Source organism: Lissotriton vulgaris, chromosome 8 (genome assembly GCF_964263255.1).
Source record: "Lissotriton vulgaris chromosome 8, aLisVul1.2, whole genome shotgun sequence".
Taxonomy (NCBI): Eukaryota; Metazoa; Chordata; class Amphibia; order Caudata; family Salamandridae; genus Lissotriton; species Lissotriton vulgaris.
In genome coordinates this window covers 169741575-169766530 of record NC_141696.1, presented here as the reverse complement: position 1 = coordinate 169766530, position 24956 = coordinate 169741575, and the positions used below count along the sequence as shown (strand labels likewise).

The window sequence follows — 24956 nt, the reverse complement described above, 5'->3', positions numbered from 1 at the left end:
TTGCAATGGTGGCAATGTTCGTCCCAAGCTGGGGACCAATGTTTCTTAAAGGCATTCACCGGAAGTGTACCTATGCGAAATTGGAAATATAATTTTCTATCATATGGTCGTTCAATAACGTCCCAAAATGGTTCGCATGAAAGGTACATTTTTATATCCAGAAAGCGAGTTGTTAGTCTTGAACTGGAACCATTACAAAACATTGTAAGATACACCATTTCCCAATATAGTTCTTTCAGCTTTGCTTTCGTGGGGAAACTGGCCACATCTTTAGTATCCCATAGATATTCCAATTTCAGTTTTACAAGAAGTTCCCGGAGTTCCTTTAACCATGGGATACAATGAAAACAATCGAACTTAAAAACGTCCATCAAGGCCGCCGCATAGTGGCTTAGTTCTGGAGTCACCATGAGCCGTCTCCAGTATAAAAGAGGCCGCAACCTAGCTATGTCCTCTATACTTTTTCTACCGAGGTCCAATTTTAGTGGAGTTGTGGGTGTGCTTTGTGGAACCATTACGAGCCCTCGCAGAAACCTATTTTCTGCACGTCCCAGTTCTCTCAGGTTTGAAAACCCCCATAGTTCAGATCCATATAGACAGGCCCCCAGTACTTTCATATTATAAATTTCCAGTGCACAGTTTACCGGCTTAGTTAGCGAGGCTCGATGTTTTAGGGCAATTGCGCCTGCTAGCTGTCTAAACTTCAGTATGGTTGTATTAATGTGCGATTTCCAGCTCATGTTTTCCTGTAGGATGATGCCTAGGTAAGAAAAAGAGTCCACCCTTTCTAGGGGAATACCTTTATATTTTATTACACCTTTGAAGGTGGACTGCTGATTAAGGCACATGAATTTGGTTTTGGTGGTATTCAATTCAAGGCCCCTACCATCACAAAATTCACCAAAGGCATCAACCACTTTTTAGAGACCGCTGGGGGTGCGAGAAAGTAAAAGCGTGTCGTCCGCGAACATCAGGACAGGGACACGGGAACCTGCAATAATTGGGGCGTCACTAGGAATTTTCTGTAGATATTCGACAATGCCATTTATATAAATTGAGAATAGTGTCGGCGCTAGAACGCACCCTTGTCTCACCCCACGTTCTATTGGAAAGGGATCGGTTACTTCTCCTTGCTTGCCCCATCTGATTCTGGCAAAATTATTTTCGTGGAGACGAACAAGGAGGGTAAGGAGTTCCTGGCTTAGGCCTGCATCCGCCAGAGTCTGCCAGAGTTTTTCTCTGGGGACCAGGTCGAAAGCGGCTTTTAGGTCCACAAAAACTGCATACAATGTCCCCTTCTTTAGTGTAACGTTTCTCCAGTAGATGGTTAGGAAGTGCAGAACTTGATCAACGCTACTAGTTAAAGGGCGAAACCCTGCCTGGTATGATGACAGTATATTCTTTTCATCAATCCATTGTTGCAGTTTATTTTGGACAAGGCGGCCCATCACTTTTTGAGCTGTGTCAATCAGACTAATGGGTCTATAGTTTTTAGCCAGAGTTCTATCGCCTTTTTTGAATATGGGAATAATTTCAGCTCCCTTCCATGAGGCAGGTACTTCCCCTCCCATTGCCACCGCATTGGCCAGCATTGTGAAATAACTACACCAGGAACTCCGGTCCGATAGAAATATGTCAGCCGGAATTCCATCCATACCCGGTGCTTTGCCCCCTGCTACACAATCCAATACATTGCTTACATCATTTTCAACAAATATTGGAATTTTGTAATAAACATGTGGGGGGGACGATCATGGGTGAAGGCTGGATTTCGGGCATACTGCGGTTGGAAAAATTCTATCCAATTATTTTTCGGAACATGGTTCAGAGGCTGGGCAGCTTATACCCCCCTTTTCCCATTTTACTGAGGCCCAGAAACGTTTAGAGTCCTTGGCAGCACAGACCTCCTTAAGTTCATGCCAGCAGTCCTCATCCCATCGCTTCTTGGCCTGTTTTTGGGTCTGCCTATACTGATTTCTTGCCAACCTAACTGTTATTGCATTTCCAGTTCTCAACTCCGTACTAAGATTATGTCGTGCTATCCTGCAACTCTTATCGTACCATCCTTGACTCTCTTGAACCTTTTTCTTTTTATTGGGAACTACAGTTTTAATAAAGAAGCTTTGGATTTTACAGAATAGCTTCTCATGGGCCTCCATCATGTAGTGTTTAAAGTCGAACTTCCCACAGTGGGACTTAATCTTAGAGACTTCATCCGCTACTAATTCTTTAAGAACCTCCAATTTAGATACATCTTCTAGAAGCATACTCCACTTCAGGTGGCGATGATTGTTTGAGCACACAACATCTTGCGTCACCATTTCATTTTTGCTTGAGTGCTCGGAGGCTTCTTGTTAGGAATGGAGGGTCAGGCATAAGGGATTATGGTCACTTTCTATTTTGTCTTTCACTTCCATATCTACCAATTTGCTCCAAGCCCTTACATCCAGTAGTAGGTAGTCTATTCTGCTGACTGCTCGGCCATTGTCAAATGTGTTTTTCCCCATTAGATCAGAGGGTGTCCGTCCATTTACTGCTCTAAGCCCTCTTGAAAGACAAAGACTCTTTAACTGAATTGCTACTGTGCTCCAATTCCTAATGGCTGGTACCTCTAACTGAGGAATTCTCCACTTGGCATCCTCCTCTTCGGCCAGGATCCTGTCCTCTTCACCCAAGGGTTCAAAGGTGGTATTGAAATCCCCGCCTACTATTACATGGGGTAACAGCGGTAACGTTTCAATATGATGCTCTAAAGTTGTTATGACCTCTGACAATTTACCCCCACCAACTCCCCTGGCATAGACATTAAACAGGGCAAGTTGTTGGCCATTTTGCCAACTGATATCAAGGGCTAAGATGTCATTAGAAGGTATGGGCCTTTGCTTGATTGTGCAATTCAATGTCTGGCGTATCCAAATTAGCAGGCCCCCAGAGGGGCGGCCCACTCGATTTCTAACTGCAGGCACATGGAAATTCAAATACCCTTGCCGAAAAGTTGGGGTGAGTGACCAGGTTTCTTGCAACATAATATCGTAATGGTCAATAAAATCAACCCATTCCGGAATATTTAGCTTGTTTACAATACCGGCTATGTTCCAAGAAACGAGTGACATTGATGGCGTGTCTTGTTGGTGATGTGACTGGCCCTTTTCAGGTGTATTTGCTTCAGGTTCTACACTTAGTATTAGATTAGTCCTTCCCTCGGTATTGAGATCTTCTCGGTCGCCTCTGATGCTCTAATTTGACCCTCTAAAACTATGTTTAGTTCTTCAGGAACGGAGGTTTGGGATTCCTTAGGGGCCAAAATCAGATTTCCTGATAGGTGCTCATGTAGATTTTCTGTCCTACCATACCCAAGGAGCAACTGGCTTTTAGGGGGAGCAGAGACACAGCCTGCGAGTCAGTCGCACTCATTTAGGTCGGATAGGGCAGAATAGTGGTTTTCCAAGTTTAGCCCCCACTCACATATTGGGCCATTCCTAGCCCTTCTGTTTCCCACAGCTGTCCACTTGGTTCTCAGTATGCTTGGTTTTGCTACAAGACCTCTTCTACTGTAAAAGAAGTCCAGCGTCAGTGGTATAATTTCTGCTGTTCTATGCTGGGGTGGAAAAATATTCCGCAAGACATCTGGTAATACTTCGGGGCCTTTGAAATTTAAAACCACACAATCCCCTTGGAATTTCTTTGTTTTAGTCCCTATCCACTTTACCCGTCTCGCTGTAAGCAGATCGTCTGATAACTTTTCTTTGCCCCAGGGAGATATATGCATATTGTTACTCAGCCACTGTAGAGCCTTGTTTCATAGAGAATCTGGGGACTCAATCTGCCCTGTTTTCAGTGGTGGGGTATTAGCAAGCACTAGGATCAGTGGTGAAGCTTCGACAATTAATTCGACAGGACTGGTTTCTGTATTGAAATTATCTGATGTGATGTTGCCTAGAATTTGCACCGATTCTGTGATTGAAGGGTTGTTAGGGAAATCGCCGGGTCTGGAGCTAGCTTGCTGGGTTGGGGCAAGTATGTCTTCTGTTCCATCATTCGAGTTCCCCCCAAGCATGTTTCCTGTGGCATGCATTTCCTCAAGTTTATTTATTATTAGATTTGGTATTACCCCCACACCACCGTTCGTTTTTTTCAGGAGGGTCTCTAATTTGTTGACTTTATTAGTAAGGTGGTCTATTTTGGATATAAGGGGTTTCATTAACCCAGATATTTTGGACTCCAGCATACCCATAAGCTTGTTTGATAACACGCCCTCCCAGGCTATACTGTCATTCCCTTCCTCCCTTATTCCTTCTACCGCCCTTCTGTTTGTTCTTCTAGGTGGGGTTGCGGGTTTATTCTTACTGGAACGCAATCCATCTCTTTTAGGCGGAACCTTAGTGGTCCCTCTTTTAACTCTTGGTGCGGGGACAGGAGTAGGAGGAGAAATACTCTCAGTGTCTAACTCTACGATTGTATCAGAATTATTTAACTCTTCTATAGTTAAAAGGTCGGCAACAGGATCGGGTTGTTGAGCAATAGATACCATGGAAACATTTGTCATAGAACAATCATTAGATTCCCCGATAAGGTCAGTAATGTTTGTATCATCACAGGCAGAATGGGATACACCTAGTGGATCAATTTGGGCACAAGGTGGAGAGTCCATAAGTCCCAAAGAAGACCTCCGTTCATTATTGATTTTGGCCACCACCTGGACTAAATAATTGTCCATTGTATTGGCCGGGGTGACGGGGGTTTTTTGTCTCGACATAGTGACCGATCAAAGCTCTGTACAACGCAGCACTAAATAGAATGACAACAGTAGTAGTAGACAACTTATGCAGGGTCCACAGATGTATATATCACCTTACCACAGGTACACTTGAGGTTGAGGGCGAAGAGGGATGGCCCAGTCCAGTCTATCACAGTCTAGAACGGGCTAAAACGGGCCCGCCCTTGGCCCGGACTTCGCCCGGGGTCCCGCGAGACGGGGGTGATGCGCTATTTCAGCGCCTCCAGGCGCGCAGGTGACGCGGCGTGCGCCGCTTAGGCTTCTGGGTAATGTAGTCTCAGAGCCCCTCGACCGCACTCCTCTCGGCCACCACCGTACTCCCAGATGGCAGTGGAGTAGGGCAGCGGGAGGCGGGAGGGCAGGCACCAGAAACCGAGGCTCCTGCAGGAAAACGAGGCGTCAGGACAGCAAAAGTGTTGCTCAAGCAGAGGTTCCCCCCTCGACCGGGGTGATGCGCTATTTCAGCGCCTCCAGGCGCGCAGGTGACGCGGCGTGCGCCGCTTAGGCTTCTGGGTAATGTAGTCTCAGAGCCCCTCGACCGCACTCCTCTCGGCCACCACCGTACTCCCAGATGGCAGTGGAGTCGGGCAGCGGGAGGCGGGAGGGCAGGCACCAGAAACCGAGGCTCCTGCAGGAAAATGAGGTGTCAGGACAGCAAAAGTGTTGCTCAAGCAGAGGTATAAAATATCATCAAAGAGGGGATTGATGGAGCAAGGTTTCACACGTAAAGCGACTTGCTCGGATTCAACCCTCTCTAAGTAGCTTAATAAGTACTAATGAACATGTTTCGTCTTACTAATAATGCACCACACGAAATTTCTAGCATCTAGGGGAAGCTCTCCTATGTGCTTTTACTAACAGTACTTTGAGTGACCTAATATGGCCGCCGCAACGCGGGAACTGTACTGCACATGCGTCTGTCACACTAACGTGACATGACGTACTCTCTGCTTTGGTGGGAATTCTTGCTTCTGCATACTAGAATAAAAGATGGCTAATCTATGTTTTAAAGTGCTAATGCTTGCATCGCTGCTTTTACTAAATTGTCCGTTCTGCTTAATTCCTAACGCTATAGTTAAAATAAAGTAATGGGAATAGAGTAGAGATAAGTGGTATACAGTGCATTCATTTATTCTTTGTTCTAAAACTGTTCTTCTTTGACTTTGCCATTAGCTCATGTGAGGACCAATCCAGTACAATGTTGCTCCATCTTAAGTACTGAAACTGAGCATGTGCTGAATTCACCCGAGTCTACAAGCCATGGCATTGAACACGGGCCAACTCCTGACTTGCTAGAAGATGCTCATGGGAATCTTACCTTTTGACTCTTTCGAAGGAAGCTGAACAAATTGTTATATTACATTGTAATTCTTATTGATACATTCACTGCTGTGTGGAATAAAACGTGCATGGGAAAATAAAATGATGGGAGGGAACGTAAATTTAAATATTTGAATGAAATGACTTCATACTGGAATGGTGTTATGACCTCTCCTCGTCTTTTGTCCAATCAAATTGCGGGAATACACAAATTTGCAATGTTGGGGGGTGGTACACTGCCCTGGAAAATGGTTTAGCTAAAGTAGGCTTAGCTAGTTAGATTGTCCGACTTGTCCAAATAGCTGAACTGTCACTGATCCAACGCACTCAATAGGGATCAAGAGCAGAGGTGCTGGCGGAGCACTCTGTCAGAAGATTCGATAACCCAATCGGGGATCTGAGGGAGAAGATTTGCTAACCCAATCGGGGTCCGACTATTAACCGCAGAGAGGGGTGTGACGCTGGCGTTACACTTAGCTGAGGGTACCTGTTTCTGACCTGAATCCATCCTAATTTGGTCTTCACTTGTCCTGATCTACACCTGTGCTGTCTTACTGGTATCTGAACTACTGGAAGTCTTGTCCTTCATCCCAGCCCGTGGCCAGGGTTGGTCTTCACACCATTCTAGGCAACTATAATTAAATGTGGGTTTGTCATTGTATTGATTCCTTTTTCTTACCCTCCCTATGTACAAAAGCTTAACAACATTTCTTACTCAATCTTTGCTTATTTTGCTTTAACTCATTTTTTTAATTGAACGAGCTTTAATTGGAATGGTATGGACTGACATTTATGAATTTACATAGATAAAGTATTTAAAACTTACCCGAGTTTGTGGTTATTTATGAATGCAAATGTTGTTATGATATCTATTATTCTAACATCCTTGATCCCTTAGGTCTCTAGATACCAACAACAAGGATTTGGCAAGTCAATGGTATGGGACCTAATAGGTAAAGCTTTAAATCTGGTTGTAGCATAAAGGGTCACCTGCTCTAAGTGTGTATGTTTTTATGGGCCCAGGTGAGTATGGTAAAACGAACAGGCGAGCCCACGCTCCATCACTACCAGAAAATAAAAATGATTGATTCTAAACTACATGAGTCCTTATCGATTCAAAACGTCTTTTCCAAATTCGATAGCTCTATCCTTCTAATAAAGCAAATTGCATGTTAGCTAACAATGGGCTATGTAGAAATCAAAACATCTGCTGTAATGAGGGAAAATGAACAACATGGCATCTTCTGATAGAAATAAGACAAGAATGTTAAAAGAGATCAATTTCAGGTTATGCACTCCATTTTATGTGTAGTTATTCTTCATAATTCTATTAAACGGTTAAACTATAACTTTTACACAAACATTTTAAAACGTTAGTGTACAGTTATGTAAAACATTTATTAAAGACATGCTCATTGAAAGGTCAAAAATTAGACACGTTATGCATGTTTTAGCACATATGGTCATGCTACTGCTTTTATTTGTCACGATACACACCAAAATAGTGACAACACGCCTTTTCGTATATGTTCATTTGTCTTGGATTGCTATGATATCATGTATATTTTACATTACTGTCTTATTTTCGGTGCTGAAAACCGCCTTTATTTGAACTGACTTACATGAGAGCATCAATGCATATTTTACAATTGAAAGTGCTGTTATACTTCATTCAATTCAATAAAAAGTTTAAATAAATAAATAAATAAATCTAGTCAAGCTACTTACTTGAGAAAATATGCCGTTTTAACCACAGTGAGGCCTAGTACGAATAAGTATATCTGCCCAACACAACTGCATTTTTAAACATTTTTTCGGTTCACTTTATACAGGAGTGTTAATACTCCACATGTATTTTAACTATAATATTTTCCGTTTTACTACAAATACCCTTTCAAAAGTAAGGAAGAAATAGAGCCCACGAACTAGTATTTTGCTTTCGGGGACTCGATCAACAAAGGCCGTAAGCGCGAGAGGTCCAGAACCAGAACGCACAGATAGTTCTAGGATAGCAGTGTGCAACAGAACCAAAACACAGCATACCACAATACAACGGAAAATATAATTTAGGATACAATTATGGATCTATCAAACATCCCCATACTCCATCTATAAATACCTTGCATCCTATATCTCCTGCGTTATTTGGACGGATTATTTTGTTTGCCACTTTTTGAAAATAATTTGAACGCCTCTGTACTGAGAAATAAAAACGCTGACATTCAGAGAAACATTACTAATGTCATGTTCAAGGCACGACACAAACTATGGTGACCCAGCGAGTAGCGGTCCCCGCGGATAGTAGTTACGTTACCCATCTAAAAGTAATTTCGGGAGACGCTGCTGCTCTTTTTTCGCAGTCTTCAATATCAACAAAGCATCAAATTAACTTTTGGTCCAACACTCTCAAATGACATTCTTGTAGACAGACATATTACAGTGCCTTCCCCTCGCCTGAATACTCACAGCTGGCGTGACAGTGACAGCCCTCCCTATAGGGATTTGACTCAACAATCAATCAACCACTGCTGTTTCTGACACTTTTTAAATAGTTCTTTGAACCCCACGCTTAGGAGGTAAACAATGTTCAATTGACCACGCCTCCTCTGTGCTGCTGTTGGCTACAGTCCACGTTTTATCACAGCCCCCTCCAAACTGGCCAATTGTGATTTAACTTTCATGTGCCTTTTAAAGCCACCCACCCACTTCATAGAAACAGAAATGGGGCTAACTGGAAGGCACACGTTCTAGGACCAATCTCTGCGAGTACGGCCGCGCGACAGTCTGAAGAGCAATGTTTAGCCTCAGTAACTGTCTTATAAATGTATCTAAGTTTCAATGGTACTTTACATATGGTTAACAAAAAAAATAGTGTAAGCATCTGAGCTTTCTGCGCATATAAAGCGGAGTAACATTTAAAAGATACAATATCTTATAAAAATGCTTTGAGCTTTTTTATAAACATTTGAAATACGTCACTCTCTTGGAATCGGATTTGTTCCCCAAAATTTGTTTTAAATCATTCTTTTTTCTTGTCTGACTCGTTTCTAGACCCCTGCTTTATTCCCAAGATGGCTACCTTGTAGACCAACGAACGAAATCTTCAGCTTGTCGTCCGTTGTCTATTTCCGCTCGGTCTCCGCTCACAAACCACTAGATCTCTGTGCTCTTTTGTTTTCATTTTCGTGTCACACGAGGCCAGACTAGAACGCTCCCGGGGGAAGGGGGGAGGGAGAGCGAGAGGGCAGTCGGGAGGAGCGTCACCGCAACCTGCGCTGCTTCTGCTGCCTCTTTCGGTGCATTGTGGGATCGCGGCGGGCTCCTCCGGAGGCTCGAGCCTGGTCGCCCCCCTCCTTCCCCAGCAGGTCCAAGATGGCGGCCGCGGAGGCAGCGGCGGAGACGCAGGCGCCCGTGGAGGAAGACACCTGCCCGGGCTCCTTGTCGGATTTCGCGGTTGTCTGCTCATTCATGGAGCGGTACGGGACGCTGCTGGAGTTGCCCGAATTTACCTTCCCGCAGCTGGAGCGAGTGTTGCGGGATACCGGCCCAGGTGAGCGGTAAGGGGGCGGGTGCTGATGGTTATTGAGAGTGACTGCTTGCAGTTAGGCGCACGTTCACACATTGAATGAACGGTGGTCAATGAGAAGCTGTATAAAAGTTGGGCCGCCCCCGCGTGGGCGTGTCTGGTGCAGGGGGCGTGGAGCTCGGCAGGGGGCTACCCTGTAAACATTTTTGCAACCTGTCTATGGTGCGGAGCTTTCCCCTGCGGGTGCTTGCATCCTACCTCTGCTGGACCCTAGTACCAGAACCGTATCTGCCCCGAGGGGCGTGCTCCTTGCACTTAATGAAATAACAGTGATGAACAGCAAGTGATGAAAACCTATTAGTACATTTCAGAGGGCATTCTACAAATAGCGTTTTTGTGTAACTTAATGGGGAGCGCGCGTTATTCTTACCATACAGCAATGTTTTGGACTGACAAGGTGAAGATTAGTAGTTCCACTAACTTGCATACTTGCATCACTATTTCATTTATTATGTAATTCATCTTCCACCGTAAATGTTGGGAAAGGTATGCCTATGTTTTCATTCGTTGTGAAAGGCTCTGTTGCTCTTATGGCTCTAGCAGTGTTGGATCAAAAACTGCCAAATAAAAAGAAGGTTGGGGGAAGTGATTTTCCCTGCTTGTTGTTCTAGGTTAGGTGTAAGTGATAACGCCTTTAGAAGTCTTAAAATGTTATGTTTGTAATTGTACTTTGTATGAATACTGTAATTATGTGAATGGATGAGTGTGCGCCATTTAATATTGCCGTTTGTTCGCCTGAAGTGGCTTTGCTTCTAGTTAGTTGTGACATTTTACAGCCTAGCCATTTAGGAGTATCTGATGCTATTTGATGATGGGTTACGTGCATTGTTGCAATGGTAAATACTGAGCTGGCTATATATCTCGGAGCCTTGTTGCACAAGTGAAGGGCAATGGTTGTATGCTATATGTTGGCGAAGAGTGAGCTTCGACAATAGCTTGATGTAGTTGTGCAGTTGAGGTAGCAAATGTTAGCCAACTAGAAGGCTTGGAGCCTTCTAGTTGGTGTCAGGATATTTATTTAAGCCTCTCAGTTTTCAGTTTTTACAGATTTTTTATTTAAACAGATACATACATACAGAAAACAATGTGTTTCCTGTCTGTATTTATTTTTAAAAGCGGACACATATTTCATGAATTGCAGGCAAAAGCTGAGCAGATGCACCTCATGGGGAGTTGAAAAACAGGATGAGATATTCTTAATACAGGCATATGTTAACATATATTTGTTGTTTAACACTGATATATATACACTGTCGGTGTTGTGTTATGTTATATATGAGTGCTTAATTTTCCCAAACGGAACAGGCATTTACGTATGAGTGCATGTCTAAGAGATAGAAAAATGTGGAAATACGCTATTTAAAATGTTCTTTTTTCAAAGCACAAAATAAATATTGATAAATACCAATAAGATGGAACGAAAATATATATGGACAAATACAGACGGAAATGTTAAAAGAAAGAAAAAACATAAAACCGGGAGCCCTAACTATCTTTTTTTTTTCTCTCCAAAAACCGGTTATGTATTTTCCCTCCTCTCCAGGTGCCCAGTTAGATGATTTAATACCGGTCTTCATTTGAACGTTGTTATATATAGTGTTTAACTGACATTGTAGATGTTTTTTTTTTATTTTAGACATATTGTGGACACATTTTGGTGGCGGCCTGTCTTTTTAAAAAAAATGTTATGGCAAATGTTTGCATTAAAGAATGAAGAAAAATAAAGTGGCCATTGTAGTAGCATGCCAATGCTAGAACTATTGGCTTTGCCAGTGCTTGTTATGGTTGAATTTACATTGTGGATGAGAGCCTTCTTGTGATTTTCCTGCCAGGTTATATTGTGGCGCAGTTTGTCTTGAGTGATAGAGCAGATAACATGCCTGTATTAAGAGTCATGTACAAAAGGAAAACTTCAAGAGTTTGCGAGAGGGCATCACTTGCTCTCGCTCGCTTGCTCTCTTGCTTGCTTTCGCTCTCTCGCTCTCTCTCTCTTGCACGCTTGCTCTCTCGCACGCTTGCTCTCGCACGCTCTCTAGCATTCTCTCTCTCACTCGCTCTCGCACGCTCATTCTCTCTCGCACGCTCTTGCTCGCTCTCGCTCTCTCGCTCTCTCTCGCTCTCTTACTCGCTCTCTCTCTCTCTCTCTCGCTCTCTCTCGCTCTCTCTCGCTCTCTCTCGCTCTCTTGCTCTTTCTCATGCTCGCTCACTCTCGCACGCTCTCTCTCGCGCACTCCCTCTCCCTCTTCCTCTCTCTCTCTCTCTCGCGTCCTCCCTATCTCGCTCGTGCTCGCTCTCCCTCTCATTCTCCCTCTCATTCTCTCCCTCTCACTCTCACTCTCTCGCTCTCCCTCTCGCTCTCCCTCTCTCCCTCTCGCTCTCTCCCTCTCGCTCTCTCCCTCTCTCCCTCTCGCTCTCTCCCTCTCGCTCTCTCCCTCTCGCTCTCTCCCTCTCGCTCTCTCCCTCTCGCTCTCCCTCTCGCTCTCTCCCTCTCGCTCTCTCCCTCTCGCTCTCTCCCTCTCGCTCTCTCCCTCTCGCTCTCTCCCTCTCGCTCCCTCTCGCTCCCTCTCGCTCGCTCTCGCTCGCTCTCGCTCTCCCTCTCTCGCTCTCCCTCTCTCCCTCTCGCTCTCTCCCTCTCGCTCTCTCCCTCTCGCTCCCTCTCTCCCTCTCTCCCTCTCGCTCTCTCCCTCTCGCTCTCTCACTCTCGCTCTCGCCCTCTCCCTCTCCCTCTCACTCTCTCCCTCTCGCTCTCACTCTCCCTCTCGCTCTCGCTCTCTCCCTCTCACTCTCTCCCTCTCGCTCTCTCGCTCCCTCTCGCTCTCCCTCGCTCTCCCTCGCTCTCCCTCTCGCTCCCTCGCTCTCCCTCTCGCTCCCTCTCGCTCCCTCTCGCTCCCTCGCTCTCCCTCTCGCTCCCTCTCGCTCCCTCTCGCTCCCTCTCGCTCCCTCTCGCTCTCTCCCTCTCCCTCTCGCTCTCTCCCTCTCGCTCTCTCCCTCTCGCTCTCTCCCTCTCGCTCTCTCCCTCTCGCTCTCTCCCTCTCGCTCTCTCCCTCTCGCTCTCTCCCTCTCGCTCTCGCTCTCTCGCTCTCGCTCTCTCGCTCTCTCCCTCTCGCTCTCGCTCTCTCCCTCTCGCTCTCGCTCTCTCGCTCTCGCTCTCTCCCTCTCGCTCTCTCCCTCTCGCTCTCTCCCTCTCGCTCTCTCCCTCTCGCTCTCTCCCTCTCGCTCTCTCCCTCTCGCTCTCGCTCTCTCGCTCTCTCCCTCTCGCTCTCTCCCTCTCGCTCTCTTCTTCTCGCTCTCTCCCTCTCGCTCTCTCCCTCTCGCTCTCTCCCCCTCGCTCTCTCCCTCTCGCTCTCTCCCCTCGCTCTCTCCCCCTCGCTCGCTCCCTCTCGCTCCCGCTCTCCCTCTCGCTCTCGCCCTCTCCCTCTCTCGCTCTCTCCCTCTTGCTCCCTCTCGCTCCCTCCCTCTTGCTCCCTCTCGCTCCCTCCCTCTTGCTCCCTCTCGCTCCCTCAGCAACCACAGCATCGCTCAGCGCAACAACAGCATCGCTCAGCGTAACCACAGCATCACTCAGCACCACCACAACATCACTCAGGGGCACCACAACCTCCCTATACGCTACCACAGCATTACTGAATGCCACAGCATCACTCGTCGCCACCACAGCATCACTCGTCGCCACCACAGCATCACTCGTCGCCACCACAGCATCACTCGTCACCACCACAGCATCCCTCAGCGCAACCACAGCATCCCTCAGCGCAACCACAGCATCTCTCAGCGCAACCACAGCATCTCTCAGCGCAACCACAGCATCCCTCAGCGCAACCACAGCATCCCTCAGCGCAACCACAGCATCCCTCAGCGCAACCACAGCATCGCTCAGCGCAACCACAGCATCGCTCAGCGCAACCACAGCATCACTCGTCGCCACCACAGCATCACTCGTCGCCACCACAGCATCACTCGTCGCCACCACAGCATCACTCGTCGCCACCACAGCATCCCTCGTCGCCACCACAGCATCCCTCAGCGCCACCACAGCATCCCTCAGCGCCACCACAGCATCCCTCAGCGCCACCACAGCATCCCTCAGCGCCACCACAGCATCCCTCAGCGCCACCACAGCATCCCTCAGCTCAACCACAGCATCCCTCAGCGCCACCACAGCATCACTCAGCTCAACCACAGCATCATTCAGCACAACCACAGCATCACTCAGCACCACCACAGCATCACTTGTTCAAATATGTTCTCTCAATGTTGCAAGCTTTATTACAAATGACACAAAAAAGTTAAATAATGCTTTAGGTGTCACATTTGCAAATTCTATAAATACTGGCATTTACAATAACAAAATTAATACATTTGCTATTATAAAAACATTAACATAACTTAAGAAATTATTAGATTTATAAGACCAATAGCTCCAACTTTTCTAATGCGAGACCTATTGCATTTCCTTCTTCTAAGGGAACGCCTAGTTTGTATAGTATTAACGTTAGTTGTGGTTCTGGTTTGTGGCGATTTTGTTGGAGGAACGAATCAATTGAAGAGTGGTGATGCAGTTTTTAGGTCTCGGCTAAACGCGCGGAAGCGCGTCTCGCCGAGATCTTTTGTTAGCGAGTGTGCTTCCCAGGAGAGAGTTTCGGCCGCGCGCATCCTTGGAGCCGATTTCAAACGGGAACGCGCGCTGTGGCCAGGCGCTGTCTCCTGGGAAGCACGCATGCGCATACACACACACACACACAAGCGCCCACGCACATACATACAGAGACACCCACCCCCCCTCCGCAGACATACACACACACACACACGCGCGCGCACACACACACACACACACACACACTAGTGCACCCCCCCTCTCCCCCGCTGTCGCACACATGCATACACACACACAACGAGAGAACCGAGCCCCCCCCCCCCCCAGCCATTTGTAAGTTACCAGCTCAATGTTGAGGGACTCCGCTCTTCTTCTGGCGTCGCGAGACGCTTTCACTCCGCCTTCTCTTCCGGTTACGTACGCAGCCCCGCCCCCGTCACAGGCGACTTTGCCTGACTTCCCGTGTGCGCAGCTTCTTTGAATTAATAACTAGCAAAATAACTGCCTGTGTTCAGAAACCAAATATGTTAACACTTTCACAAAGAAAGGAACTGTACTTTGACCCCCCCAAATCAATTGTAAACAATCTAACGAAAATTCTTCAAGTTGGACATGAAGACCCACTTCAATTATTCCTTTTTTTTTTAAACTACAAAGCTGGTAAAGGTGCTTACCAACAGTACTCTTTAAATGTTTACTCTTCTTCTGCAAGGATACAAAAGCCTCCCTGTGCTAGAGTGAGCTGGGTAGCTATTCCTTCTTCAATGTGATATTTTCATTGACGTTCACGAAAAGTGGAACGCAACAAGTGTACCTCTTAACTTTGAAGACCAGTAAAACAGAATCGGAAAAGAGTATATAACCGATTTAAGTCACAAAACTGCACAGGGAAGGCTTACCTAACCCTCTTAAGCAATCTGCTACTACATCAAAACAGTAATGTTTCGAAAATCAGTGGCTCGATTTCTAAGATGCTACCCAGCAAATGTGAAGAGGGAACCCTTTTCCACGAGTAAAGAAAGTTTCCTTCTCGAGGAGTTACATTTTTCATCCAGTACTGGTTTGCTGGATTTTCAATAAGTGCAGATAAAGCCAAATAATTGCTTTACTACGTCAACAGCTCATAGCACTTAGCCTTCTAAAGTACAGTGACCCTTCTGCTGCAGAGGTCCGACTCGGGTGAGAGGGAGATAAGGAACAGTTCTTAGGTGGAAAACTATGAATTGCTTTTTAAAACAAAGCTGCACCTAATATCTACTGGATTGTAAACGCATTATGAAATATGCTGGTGTTCACACATTTGTTCGAAATGTGGGTTCATTAGCTTGCGTTGAAAAGATAATGTTTATCTGACAAGGCAGACCAGAATTAAAAATCAATACAAAATCCTTTCTGCATTTATTTTTAAATACCGAAAATGGTTCTTCTTTTGAATGCTTCTAAATGTGGTAAATCATGGCTATCCGGTGATTCACTATACAGGCTGACCGATCGGAAAGTTAAAGGAGAAAGTTTCCTAATGAACTTTAAATAGGTTCAGGTGTGACTCTACTTAAGCTGTTCTATAATGCTCATGTTTCTTTGATGAGCGTGTTGTATTGTATACGACTTCATATAGTGCTAAAAACGGTTAGGCATTGACAAATAAAGGTACATTTATTGGCTAAATAAATGTGGACACAAAAAAAAAATGCCATTTGCAATGCCAATAGCTCTAACTTAACAAAAGCCGAGACCATTGCAGTGCAGAGTAGTGAGTGCAGAGTAGTGAGTGCAGAGTAGTGAGTGCAGAGTAGTGAGTGCAGAGTAGTGAGTGCAGAGTAGTGAGTGCAGAGTAGTGAGTGTGCAGAGTAGTGAGTGTGCAGAGTAGTGAGTGTGCAGAGTGGTGAGTGTGCAGAGTGGTGAGTGTGCAGAGTGGTGAGTGTGCAGAGTGGTGAGTGTGCAGAGTGGTGAGTGTGCAGAGTGGTGAGTGTGCAGAGTGGTGAGTGTGCAGAGTGGTGAGTGTGCAGAGTGGTGAGTGTGCAGAGTGGTGAGTGTGCAGAGTGGTGAGTGTGCAGAGTGGTGAGTGTGCAGAGTGGTGAGTGTGCAGAGTGGTGAGTGTGCAGAGTAGTGAGTGTGCAGAGTGGTGAGTGTGCAGAGTGGTGAGTGTGCAGAGTGGTGAGTGTGCAGAGTAGTGAGTGTGCAGAGTAGTGAGTGTGCAGAGTAGTGAGTGTGCAGAGTAGTGAGTGTGCAGAGTAGTGAGTGTGCAGAGTAGTGAGTGTGCAGAGTAGTGAGTGTGCAGAGTAGTGAGTGTGCAGACTATTGAGTGCAGAGTGCAGAGTAGTGAGTGCAGAGTGCAGAGTAGTGAGTGCAGAGTGCAGAGTAGTGAGTGCAGAGTGCAGAGTAGTGAGTGCAGAGTGCAGAGTAGTGAGTGCAGAGTGCAGAGTAGTGAGTGCAGAGTGCAGAGTGAGTGCAGAGTGCAGAGTGCAGAGTGAGTGCAGAGTGCAGAGTAGTGAGTGCAGAGTGCAGAGTAGTGAGTGCAGAGTGCAGAGTAGTGAGTGCAGAGTGCAGAGTAGTGCGTGCAGAGTAGTGCGTGCAGAGTAGTGCGTGCAGAGTTTGAATACAGAGTGCAGAGTAGTGCGTGCAGAGTAGTGCGTGCAGAGTTTGAATACAGAGTGCAGAGTAGTGCGTGCAGAGTAGTGCGTGCAGAGTCGTGCGTGCAGAGTCGTGCGTGCAGAGTCGTGCGTGCAGAGTCGTGCGTGCAGAGTAGTGCGTGCAGAGTAGTGCGTGCAGAGTAGTGCGTGCAGAGTAGTGCGTGCAGAGTAGTGCGTGCAGAGTAGTGCGTGCAGAGTAGTGCGTGCAGAGTAGTGCGTGCAGAGTAGTGCGTGCAGAGTAGTGCGTGCAGAGTTTGAATACAGAGTGCAGAGTAGTGCGTGCAGAGTTTGAATACAGAGTGCAGAGTAGTGCGTGCAGAGTTTGAATACAGAGTGCAGAGTAGTGCGTGCAGAGTAGTGCGTGCAGAGTAGTGCGTGCAGAGTAGTGCGTGCAGAGTAGTGCGTGCAGAGTAGTGCGTGCAGAGTAGTGCGTGCAGAGTAGTGCGTGCAGAGTTTGAATACAGAGTGCAGAGTAGTGCGTGCAGAGTTTGAATACAGAGTGCAGAGTAGTGCGTGCAGAGTAGTGCGTGCAGAGTAGTGCGTGCAGAGTAGTGCGTGCAGAGTAGTGCGTGCAGAGTAGTGCGTGCAGAGTAGTGCGTGCAGAGTAGTGCGTGCAGAGTAGTGCGTGCAGAGTAGTGCGTGCAGAGTAGTGCGTGCAGAGTAGTGCGTGCAGAGTGCAGAGTAGTGCGTGCAGAGTGCAGAGTAGTGCGTGCAGAGTGCAGAGTAGTGCGTGCAGAGTGCAGAGTAGTGCGTGCAGAGTGCAGAGTAGTGCGTGCAGAGTGCAGAGTAGTGCGTGCAGAGTGCAGAGTAGTGAGTGCAGAGTGCAGAGTAGTGAGTGCAGAGTGCAGAGTAGTGAGTGCAGAGTGCAGAGTAGTGAGTGCAGAGTGCAGAGTAGTGAGTGCAGAGTGCAGAGTAGTGAGTGCAGAGTGCAGAGTAGTGAGTGCAGAGTGCAGAGTAGTGAGTGCAGAGTGCAGAGTAGTGAGTGCAGAGTGCAGAGTAGTGAGTGCAGAGTGCAGAGCAGTGAGTGCAGGTGCAGAGTGGTGTGTGCTGTTGAGTGCAGAGTGCTGTTATTTATGATTTAAGGAAAAAAAAAATGTCATGAGCAATGCCAATAGCTCTACTTTTAATGATGCCGAGACCATTGCATTGTAAATGCTTGTTACTAGGTTGAGAATGGGTTGATAATTTAAAAAGATAGAAAAAAACAGATATGCTTAATAAACATTATAATTAGGAATTAGCATTTAAAAAAACCTTTGAAATTCACTGAAAAAACCATAGGTTTCAAACATGTTATAGTTTGGAATTTTCATTTAGAAAACCTTAGAAATTCACTGAAAAAAACATAGGTTTCAGGGGTGTTATAGTTAGCTGGACATTTCACTCCTACAAAACCATTAAAATTCCTCTGTTATAGTTAGTTGTACTAACTGTAACTCTCGCGCCCGCAATCCACTGCTGATGATGATACATATTACATCATTCATGACCTGGTCAGTGACATCACTGATGACATCATCCACGTGACCATTAGATACACCTCATCATACACTAGTATAACCTTTCATCACTCACTGTAAAATACAGAGTACCATATTTGAATCCATTGACACACCAATACAAGTTTCTAAAAACCCACTCAGTGATTCCTAGATCTACACACACACATCTAATCACTTACCTATAGATTCACTCCTACATGCTGTTCATGATCATTAGAACACTATCAAATATACTTATACACCTATATCGACATTACACACCAGCACACATCCTATTCACTTATGCAGTCATCCTACTCACTTATGCAATCAATGGATCATACTTACATTTACTCAGCTACACACTTATACAAACACCACTTCATTAATTCATATAGATAGTAACTCATACTTAGTGTGTTATAAAATCACTATTACAAGTATACAGTTATCCATACAGTCAATCGTGCAATCACTGAGTCTTATGTATACTTATTTATATACAACACATGTCACATACACTGCCTTTGATTTTTCTAGTTTGTTGGACATGTACCATTTAGAGATATATTTGCTCATCACCACACCCATAAAGATATTCACTCACCCAAACAACTGTTATAACATGTAGTCTTAACCTCATATGCCTACTGAATCAACTATTCACACATCTTTAGGCAGTCACACCCCCCCCACGAACCACACACACATTCAGTCTCCCATACAAATAAGCAGTTAACTAATCAATAACTAATATAGACTTTTACGTAGCTAGTAACCAACTGGTGCAGCAGTTTACACAACAAGTAATACAGAGATTCACACAGTTTAGTGACTATCCAATATATTTAGTGAGACGCTATAAATTAGTCCAGTAAACAGTCAATCACACTGCTACTAAATCCTCCATCCAGATATTTATATATCGACTCATTCTTCAATGCAGATTGCTATATATAATACCTATTTAAATAACAAACCAAACCACATTCACTGGATGATGTCATCAGTGATGTCATTTGAGATGTCATCAGTGATGTCACTGACATGTCATGAATAATGTTATTTGTGACGTCATCAGCAGTGGATTGCGGGCGCGAGAGTTACAGTTAGTACAACTAACTATAACGGAGGAATTTGTATGAGTGAAATGTCCAGCTAACTATTAAAACCCCTGAAACCTATGTTTTTTTTCAGTGAATTTCTAAGGCTTTTTAAATGATAATTCCTAACTATAACATGCCTGTAACCTATGTTTTTTTCACTGAGTGAGTGAGTAAGGCCTCCAAATAAGATATTATGAGGCAGGGGCGAATCTCGGATTTAATGGTAAGAACATCCTGAATATAAATTATTCCTTGGGGCATAGCGAGAACACTAATGATGCATATGTAATTTTAACAAACGTGCTAGGTGCGGTGCCCCGTGCAGCTTGTATAATTACAACATCGTCAACATGCACATTCTTAGAGTTACACTATTGGCAATCCCTTAGAGAATTATAGTATATCTATTACCGACATTTACAGGTCTGTATATATTGAAGCAGAATGTATATTGATTGTGCATACGCTGTGAACACTCTCAATACTTTAGAAAGAAAAAGGGGTTTACAAAATTATTCAAAATTAGGGCCACAATTTAAATATTGATTTACCACAATGTTACCGTATAATAGCCACTTTGCATTATTAACATATCATTTGCGACATTGTTAAAGGCATACTAACAGTTGGACATAAAAGGATACCAAATCGGCCTGAGATCACATAGTGAACATTCTTCGCTGTTGGTTGGTAAAAAAACTGTGATAGCCTGAAGGCAAGTACAATTGAATACATCCAGATGTGAAATATGGGCCCATCCTATTCATTATTCCATCCTGCAACTTATTGGAAAAGGTAACTGGCCACCAGTAACAGACTATTCATTAGTCAGACAAGAGAATTGGGTGTTTGTAGCGTCCAATTCATTTAGGCCATTATTGACAGTGTCCATGGTCTGCATCCAATTGCATTCACGTACATTCAGAACGGAGTTGATATCCCCGCCCCTAACACCCAAGGTGACTTGTTCGCGGACCACCCACTTGATGGATTCTGGTTGGTGGTCCAGTGTCAGGAAGTGATAGACCAGAGGTACTCCCACCGTCCCACATCTAATCCTGCTGCAGTGTTGGAGGATCCTGGCCTTATCCTTTTGTCTTGTTTGGCCTATATACATCTCGTTACAAGGGCATAGAATAGCGTAGATCACATCTGATGTGTTGCAATTAGTATGTACCTGTAGGTCAACTGTGATGGATGTAACAGAATTGTTCTGTTTCTATTGTCAACTAGCAGGCTTTACAGTGGCCACACTTAAAATGACCCACAATCTCCAGAAGGTTCCAAATTTTTTTAATGGTGGGATGAGGAGATGTTTCAAGGAGTGATCGTACCACATATTCTTTTATGTTTTTGCCTTTTAAAGGCAGGCATAGGTGGGTCTGGAATCTCTAAATCGTTGTAAATCAGTTTCCAATGTCTGTTGCTGATCTTTTTTAAGTTGTGACTACGGGTGCAGTACGTCGTAACACATCATTCTGTTAAGGGTATCCATTGATTGTTGCTTTTGGTGAAAACAGAGTCCCTAAGGGTCAAACCACGCTCCATTCCTTGTTCGTTGAACCATTCTTTTCGGTTCTCCGCGTTCAACGAGGCGGTTGATGAGATCGTCTGACTCTGTGAAATAGTCATCATTGCGGGAGCAAATCCCCAGGTTCCGCAGGAAATTAATGAAGGGCAAGTTGTCGCACAACCCCCTCAGATGGTGACTGGCATATCTTAACACTGTGTTCGTCTCTGCTGGTTTTCTGTACAGAGTGATATATAGGCAATTATTTTCTGGTTTTATCGAGATGTCCAGAAAGTCTTTTGTGTGCTGATCCCAGTGGATGCTAAATTTGATGTCATCGGATCTCTCACTGAGCCATTCAAAAAAGAATTGTAGATTGTTGTATGAATGACCGGACGTAGTCTTCCTACAAGAAACTCACTTGGTGGGTAACACCTGCAAAGCCCTAAACAGATGGGGCTATAAGTTAGTTATACATGTGGGGTTCACTTCGAACTCAAAGGGCACAGCCATTTTAATCCGTAACAGCTTCACATGTATAATACAAAACGCTTGGGCCGACACACAGGGTAGGTTTGTGGCGATGATGGGAACCAGGGAAGGAAGGCCCTTAAATCTGATATCAGCATATTTCCCTCCGGCTCTTCAAAGAACGGCCTTGGCCGACCTTGGTAGACTTATCCTTAACCTCCCATCTGAAACACTGATTCTAGGAGGCGATCTGAATATGACAATAGATGGCGCACTGGACTGGTGTCCACCCCCAGAGACTGCCCAGAGACTACTTCGACACTAACTGAATTTCTTGACGCCATGGGCCTGATGGATGTGTGGCGCCATCCTCACCCACAAATGAGGCAATACACGTTTCGCTCTGGGGCACGTAATAGCCTATCACGCAGAGAGTACATACTCGCGAGAGGGCTGGCATGAGGCATATCGGACCACTCTCCAGTCTGGTCCAGATATGTCTTAAACTCATACTTAAAGCGTATGAATATTAACTTATACCCATGGTATCTGAAAAATCCATAAATCAGAAAATAAATCTATATGAAGGATCAGTTAAATTGCCACAATCACTGTGGGAGGCAATTTAGTTATAACTTTCGCAAATGTGACACCTATAGCATTTGTAATGTAATATGTGTTGTATTTACGTGACTTACATGTATTGATATTACAAATAACAATGGCTTTTAATTTTTTTAAATAATGAATACTTAAAAGTTATTGAAATTTATAATGGCAATAGCCTAACTTTTGTAAATACCTTTTGTGAAGATTATGTTCAGTGTATTTTATTATGATGAAAATCCAAGAACACAAGTGAAATATTAACATCTTTTTGTTACATTTGTTATAAAGCTTGAAACATTGAGCGAACATATTTGAACCAGTTGTTGAATGGTTGCACAGATTGATGCTGTGGTGGCGCTGAGTGATGTTGTTGTGGCGAACGAGTGATGCTGTGGTGTTCAGTGATGCTGTGGTAGCGCATAGTGATGTTGTGAGGGGGTGTGAGGGTGAGGGTGGGGGTGTGTAAGGGTGTGTGCGGATGAGGGGGTGAGGGTGAGGGTGTGTGAGGGTGATTGAGGGTGAGGGGGTGTGAGGGTGAGGGGGTGTGAGGGTGAGGGGGTGTGTGAGGGTGTGTGAGGGGGGTGAGAGGGTGAGGGGGTGAGAGGGTGAGTGAGAGGTTGAGTGAGGGTGTGTTAGGGTGAGAGGATGTGAGGGTGAGAGGGTGTGAGGGTGTGATGGTGTGATGGTAAGGGTAAGGGTGTGTGAGGGTGGGGGTGTGTGAAAGTGTGAGGGTGAAAATGTGAACATGCTCTCTGCATTTCGTGGCGGGAGAGCGGCTTAGACACTTTAGTGAGGCAGCCAGGCTCAGCAAAACAAGCTCTGGCATTGCGCGTTGGGGGAGCGCATTCCTTTGAAGTCTGATGGGAGGGGTGGGGGAGCTGCTTGCTTTGAAGTTGCAGACAAATGGTGTAAGGAGTGCATGTGCGATGTGGCTGGTGATGTGCATGCGCCTGGCTCACATGAACTGTGCCTAATCCGCAGCTTGGGGAGACTTTTCGGAAGCCTTACTAGAATCTCGCCCAACAATGCTTACGCATTGCTTTAGCGAGACCTAAAAGGACTTTTGTGGCTAAAAGAAATAGTGTGATCAATGGTACAAGAGGCATTTTGTTTATGAACTTGCTAGGAGCTGTAAAAGAGCCCCTAACAAACCAGATCATATTTGCATGGGAGCTATTGATAGGCAGGTGCGCTCCCCCGTACAGTGACACGTAAACCTTTGAACAACTCTGCACGAGACAAGCGGTCTTCACCAAAATCGCCTTTAAGACAACCTTTGGCCCTTTCTCTGACTTGTCAACATATGGATATAAGGAAGGTTGGGAGAAGGTAGAAGAGATCAGTTTACCTCGCTTTAGTCTGCTAGCGCCCTGAGGCAGCAAGGACAATCTAAAATACGGTGTGTTTTGAACCAGAGTTTTGCATGGATAAAACTGCTTTCTAGGCGCTTCCTATCAAAGCAGCTTCTATGTGTTGATTAAAGGAACTTATGCTATGTTTAAATGAGATGAGAGAGTTGGTAATTAATCCATTGCAGGCGAGCAGATAGTGTGCTCTGTGTTAACAAGGAAGCCGGCGGTAACTAAGCGCTATAGAAATAATAATTATTTTTTACACAGCGCTGGTGCCAGACTCTCCCTATTTAGGCGCCTCAAACAGCCGCTGCTACCCAGCTCAGTGCACCACTTCTATCCATACCAAAATATTTAAAAGTTACTCCTCGAACGCGCAGATTTTTACCCAGATCTCCATCACTGTGGGGGTCTGCAGGCTGCGCCCTTCCCCAAGTCAAATTCAGAGCTGTGGGTGGGGAGATTGGGGTGTGCATCTCAGGGCAAGGGTCACAGCTGCTGGCATTAAGAGCAGCCCCTCATATCTGCAAATAAATCCATAATTTGATCGGTTCTGGTGGGCGGTGGTAGACCCCTTGTCTTGTCCCAGGTAACTGTACATCTTTCACGCTGCACGTCCTCGCTTAAAGGTCATTTCATTGTGGATGTGCTGGTGGTAGGAGTTGATGCCATTCTGTCTTCTGTTGTTATGAAATGCTGCCGCGAAAGGGCCACGGTCTTTGAGCTCCGTTCTTGTCCGTTAAAGCACAACCCATACCTTGAGGACGCGCATAAAGGGAAGAGTGCTTTACAAGCAGGGTCCTACTGCCTGTGTGTGCCGGAGGAACCGAGTGAGAGAGCACTCCAAATGTAAACCTTTCTCCTACGGAAACTAATTTAATACTGTTTTGGCTCTCGCCTTTGCTCCTTTTTCGGGGAAAATGTTGCTCCTAATCTTGTTGATGTATTGTGTGAGTTAGATTAGTTTGTTGTAAATCTTCTTTGAAGATATTTTTAATATTAGTTCGTAAATTATAAAGTCTTCCTTTTTTTGAGTTTCATATAGCGCTTACATGAGCAGCAGTTGCGTTACAGACGGGACACATGCGTTTTGTTAGGCCCGGGAGGGGGCGAGGGGTATTAGTGATTTGCCCAGAATCACAGGAGACTCGAGACCCAGTTCCCCAGCTCCGAGGTTGACCACTCCATCCGTTAGGCCACATGAAAGAGCTATGCATTCTAAAACGTAAAATATGGAGAAATACCATAACCAATTAATGTTGGTCAGAGAAGTGATCAGGCGGCGAGATATGAAGAGTCTGCTTTGGAATGCATTTCTCTCGCGACCTGTACGATTAGGTTCCTTCCCCGGGGATGGCGTGAGATTGCTGCATTATCCGGATGTCTCGAGCGGTTAGTGGGGGCCCGTGGCATGACCAGCCCTTGAACAGTACGACCTGCTCTGCAGCGCTCGGCACAACATGCGGGACTGGGACGTCCTCCTACGGCCAGAGCAACTTAGTTTAACAAGAAGTCGG

At 45.4% G+C, this 24956-nt stretch overlaps 2 protein-coding genes across 5 annotated transcripts in view; one reads left to right on the top strand and one right to left on the bottom strand.

Moving 5' to 3' along the window:
- The window catches only part of AAMDC (adipogenesis associated Mth938 domain containing), a 111466-nt gene extending 102154 nt beyond the window's left edge, over positions 1-9312 (bottom strand). For 2 of the 4 annotated variants that reach the window (XM_086933897.1, XM_086933898.1), the window contains exon 1: positions 9177-9312. The gene's annotated coding sequence lies outside the window, so the exon portion shown is untranslated. Of the gene's footprint in view, positions 1-8563; positions 8811-9176 lie in introns of those variants that run through there. The other 2 variants (XM_086933900.1, XM_086933899.1) reach the window with 2 other exon arrangements.
- The window catches only part of RSF1 (remodeling and spacing factor 1), a 540450-nt gene continuing 524776 nt past the window's right edge, over positions 9283-24956 (top strand). The window contains exon 1 of the mRNA XM_086933896.1: positions 9283-9647. Within this exon, the coding sequence (XP_086790022.1) occupies positions 9470-9647 (178 nt within the window). The 5' untranslated portion in view covers positions 9283-9469. The remainder of the gene's footprint in view (positions 9648-24956) is intronic.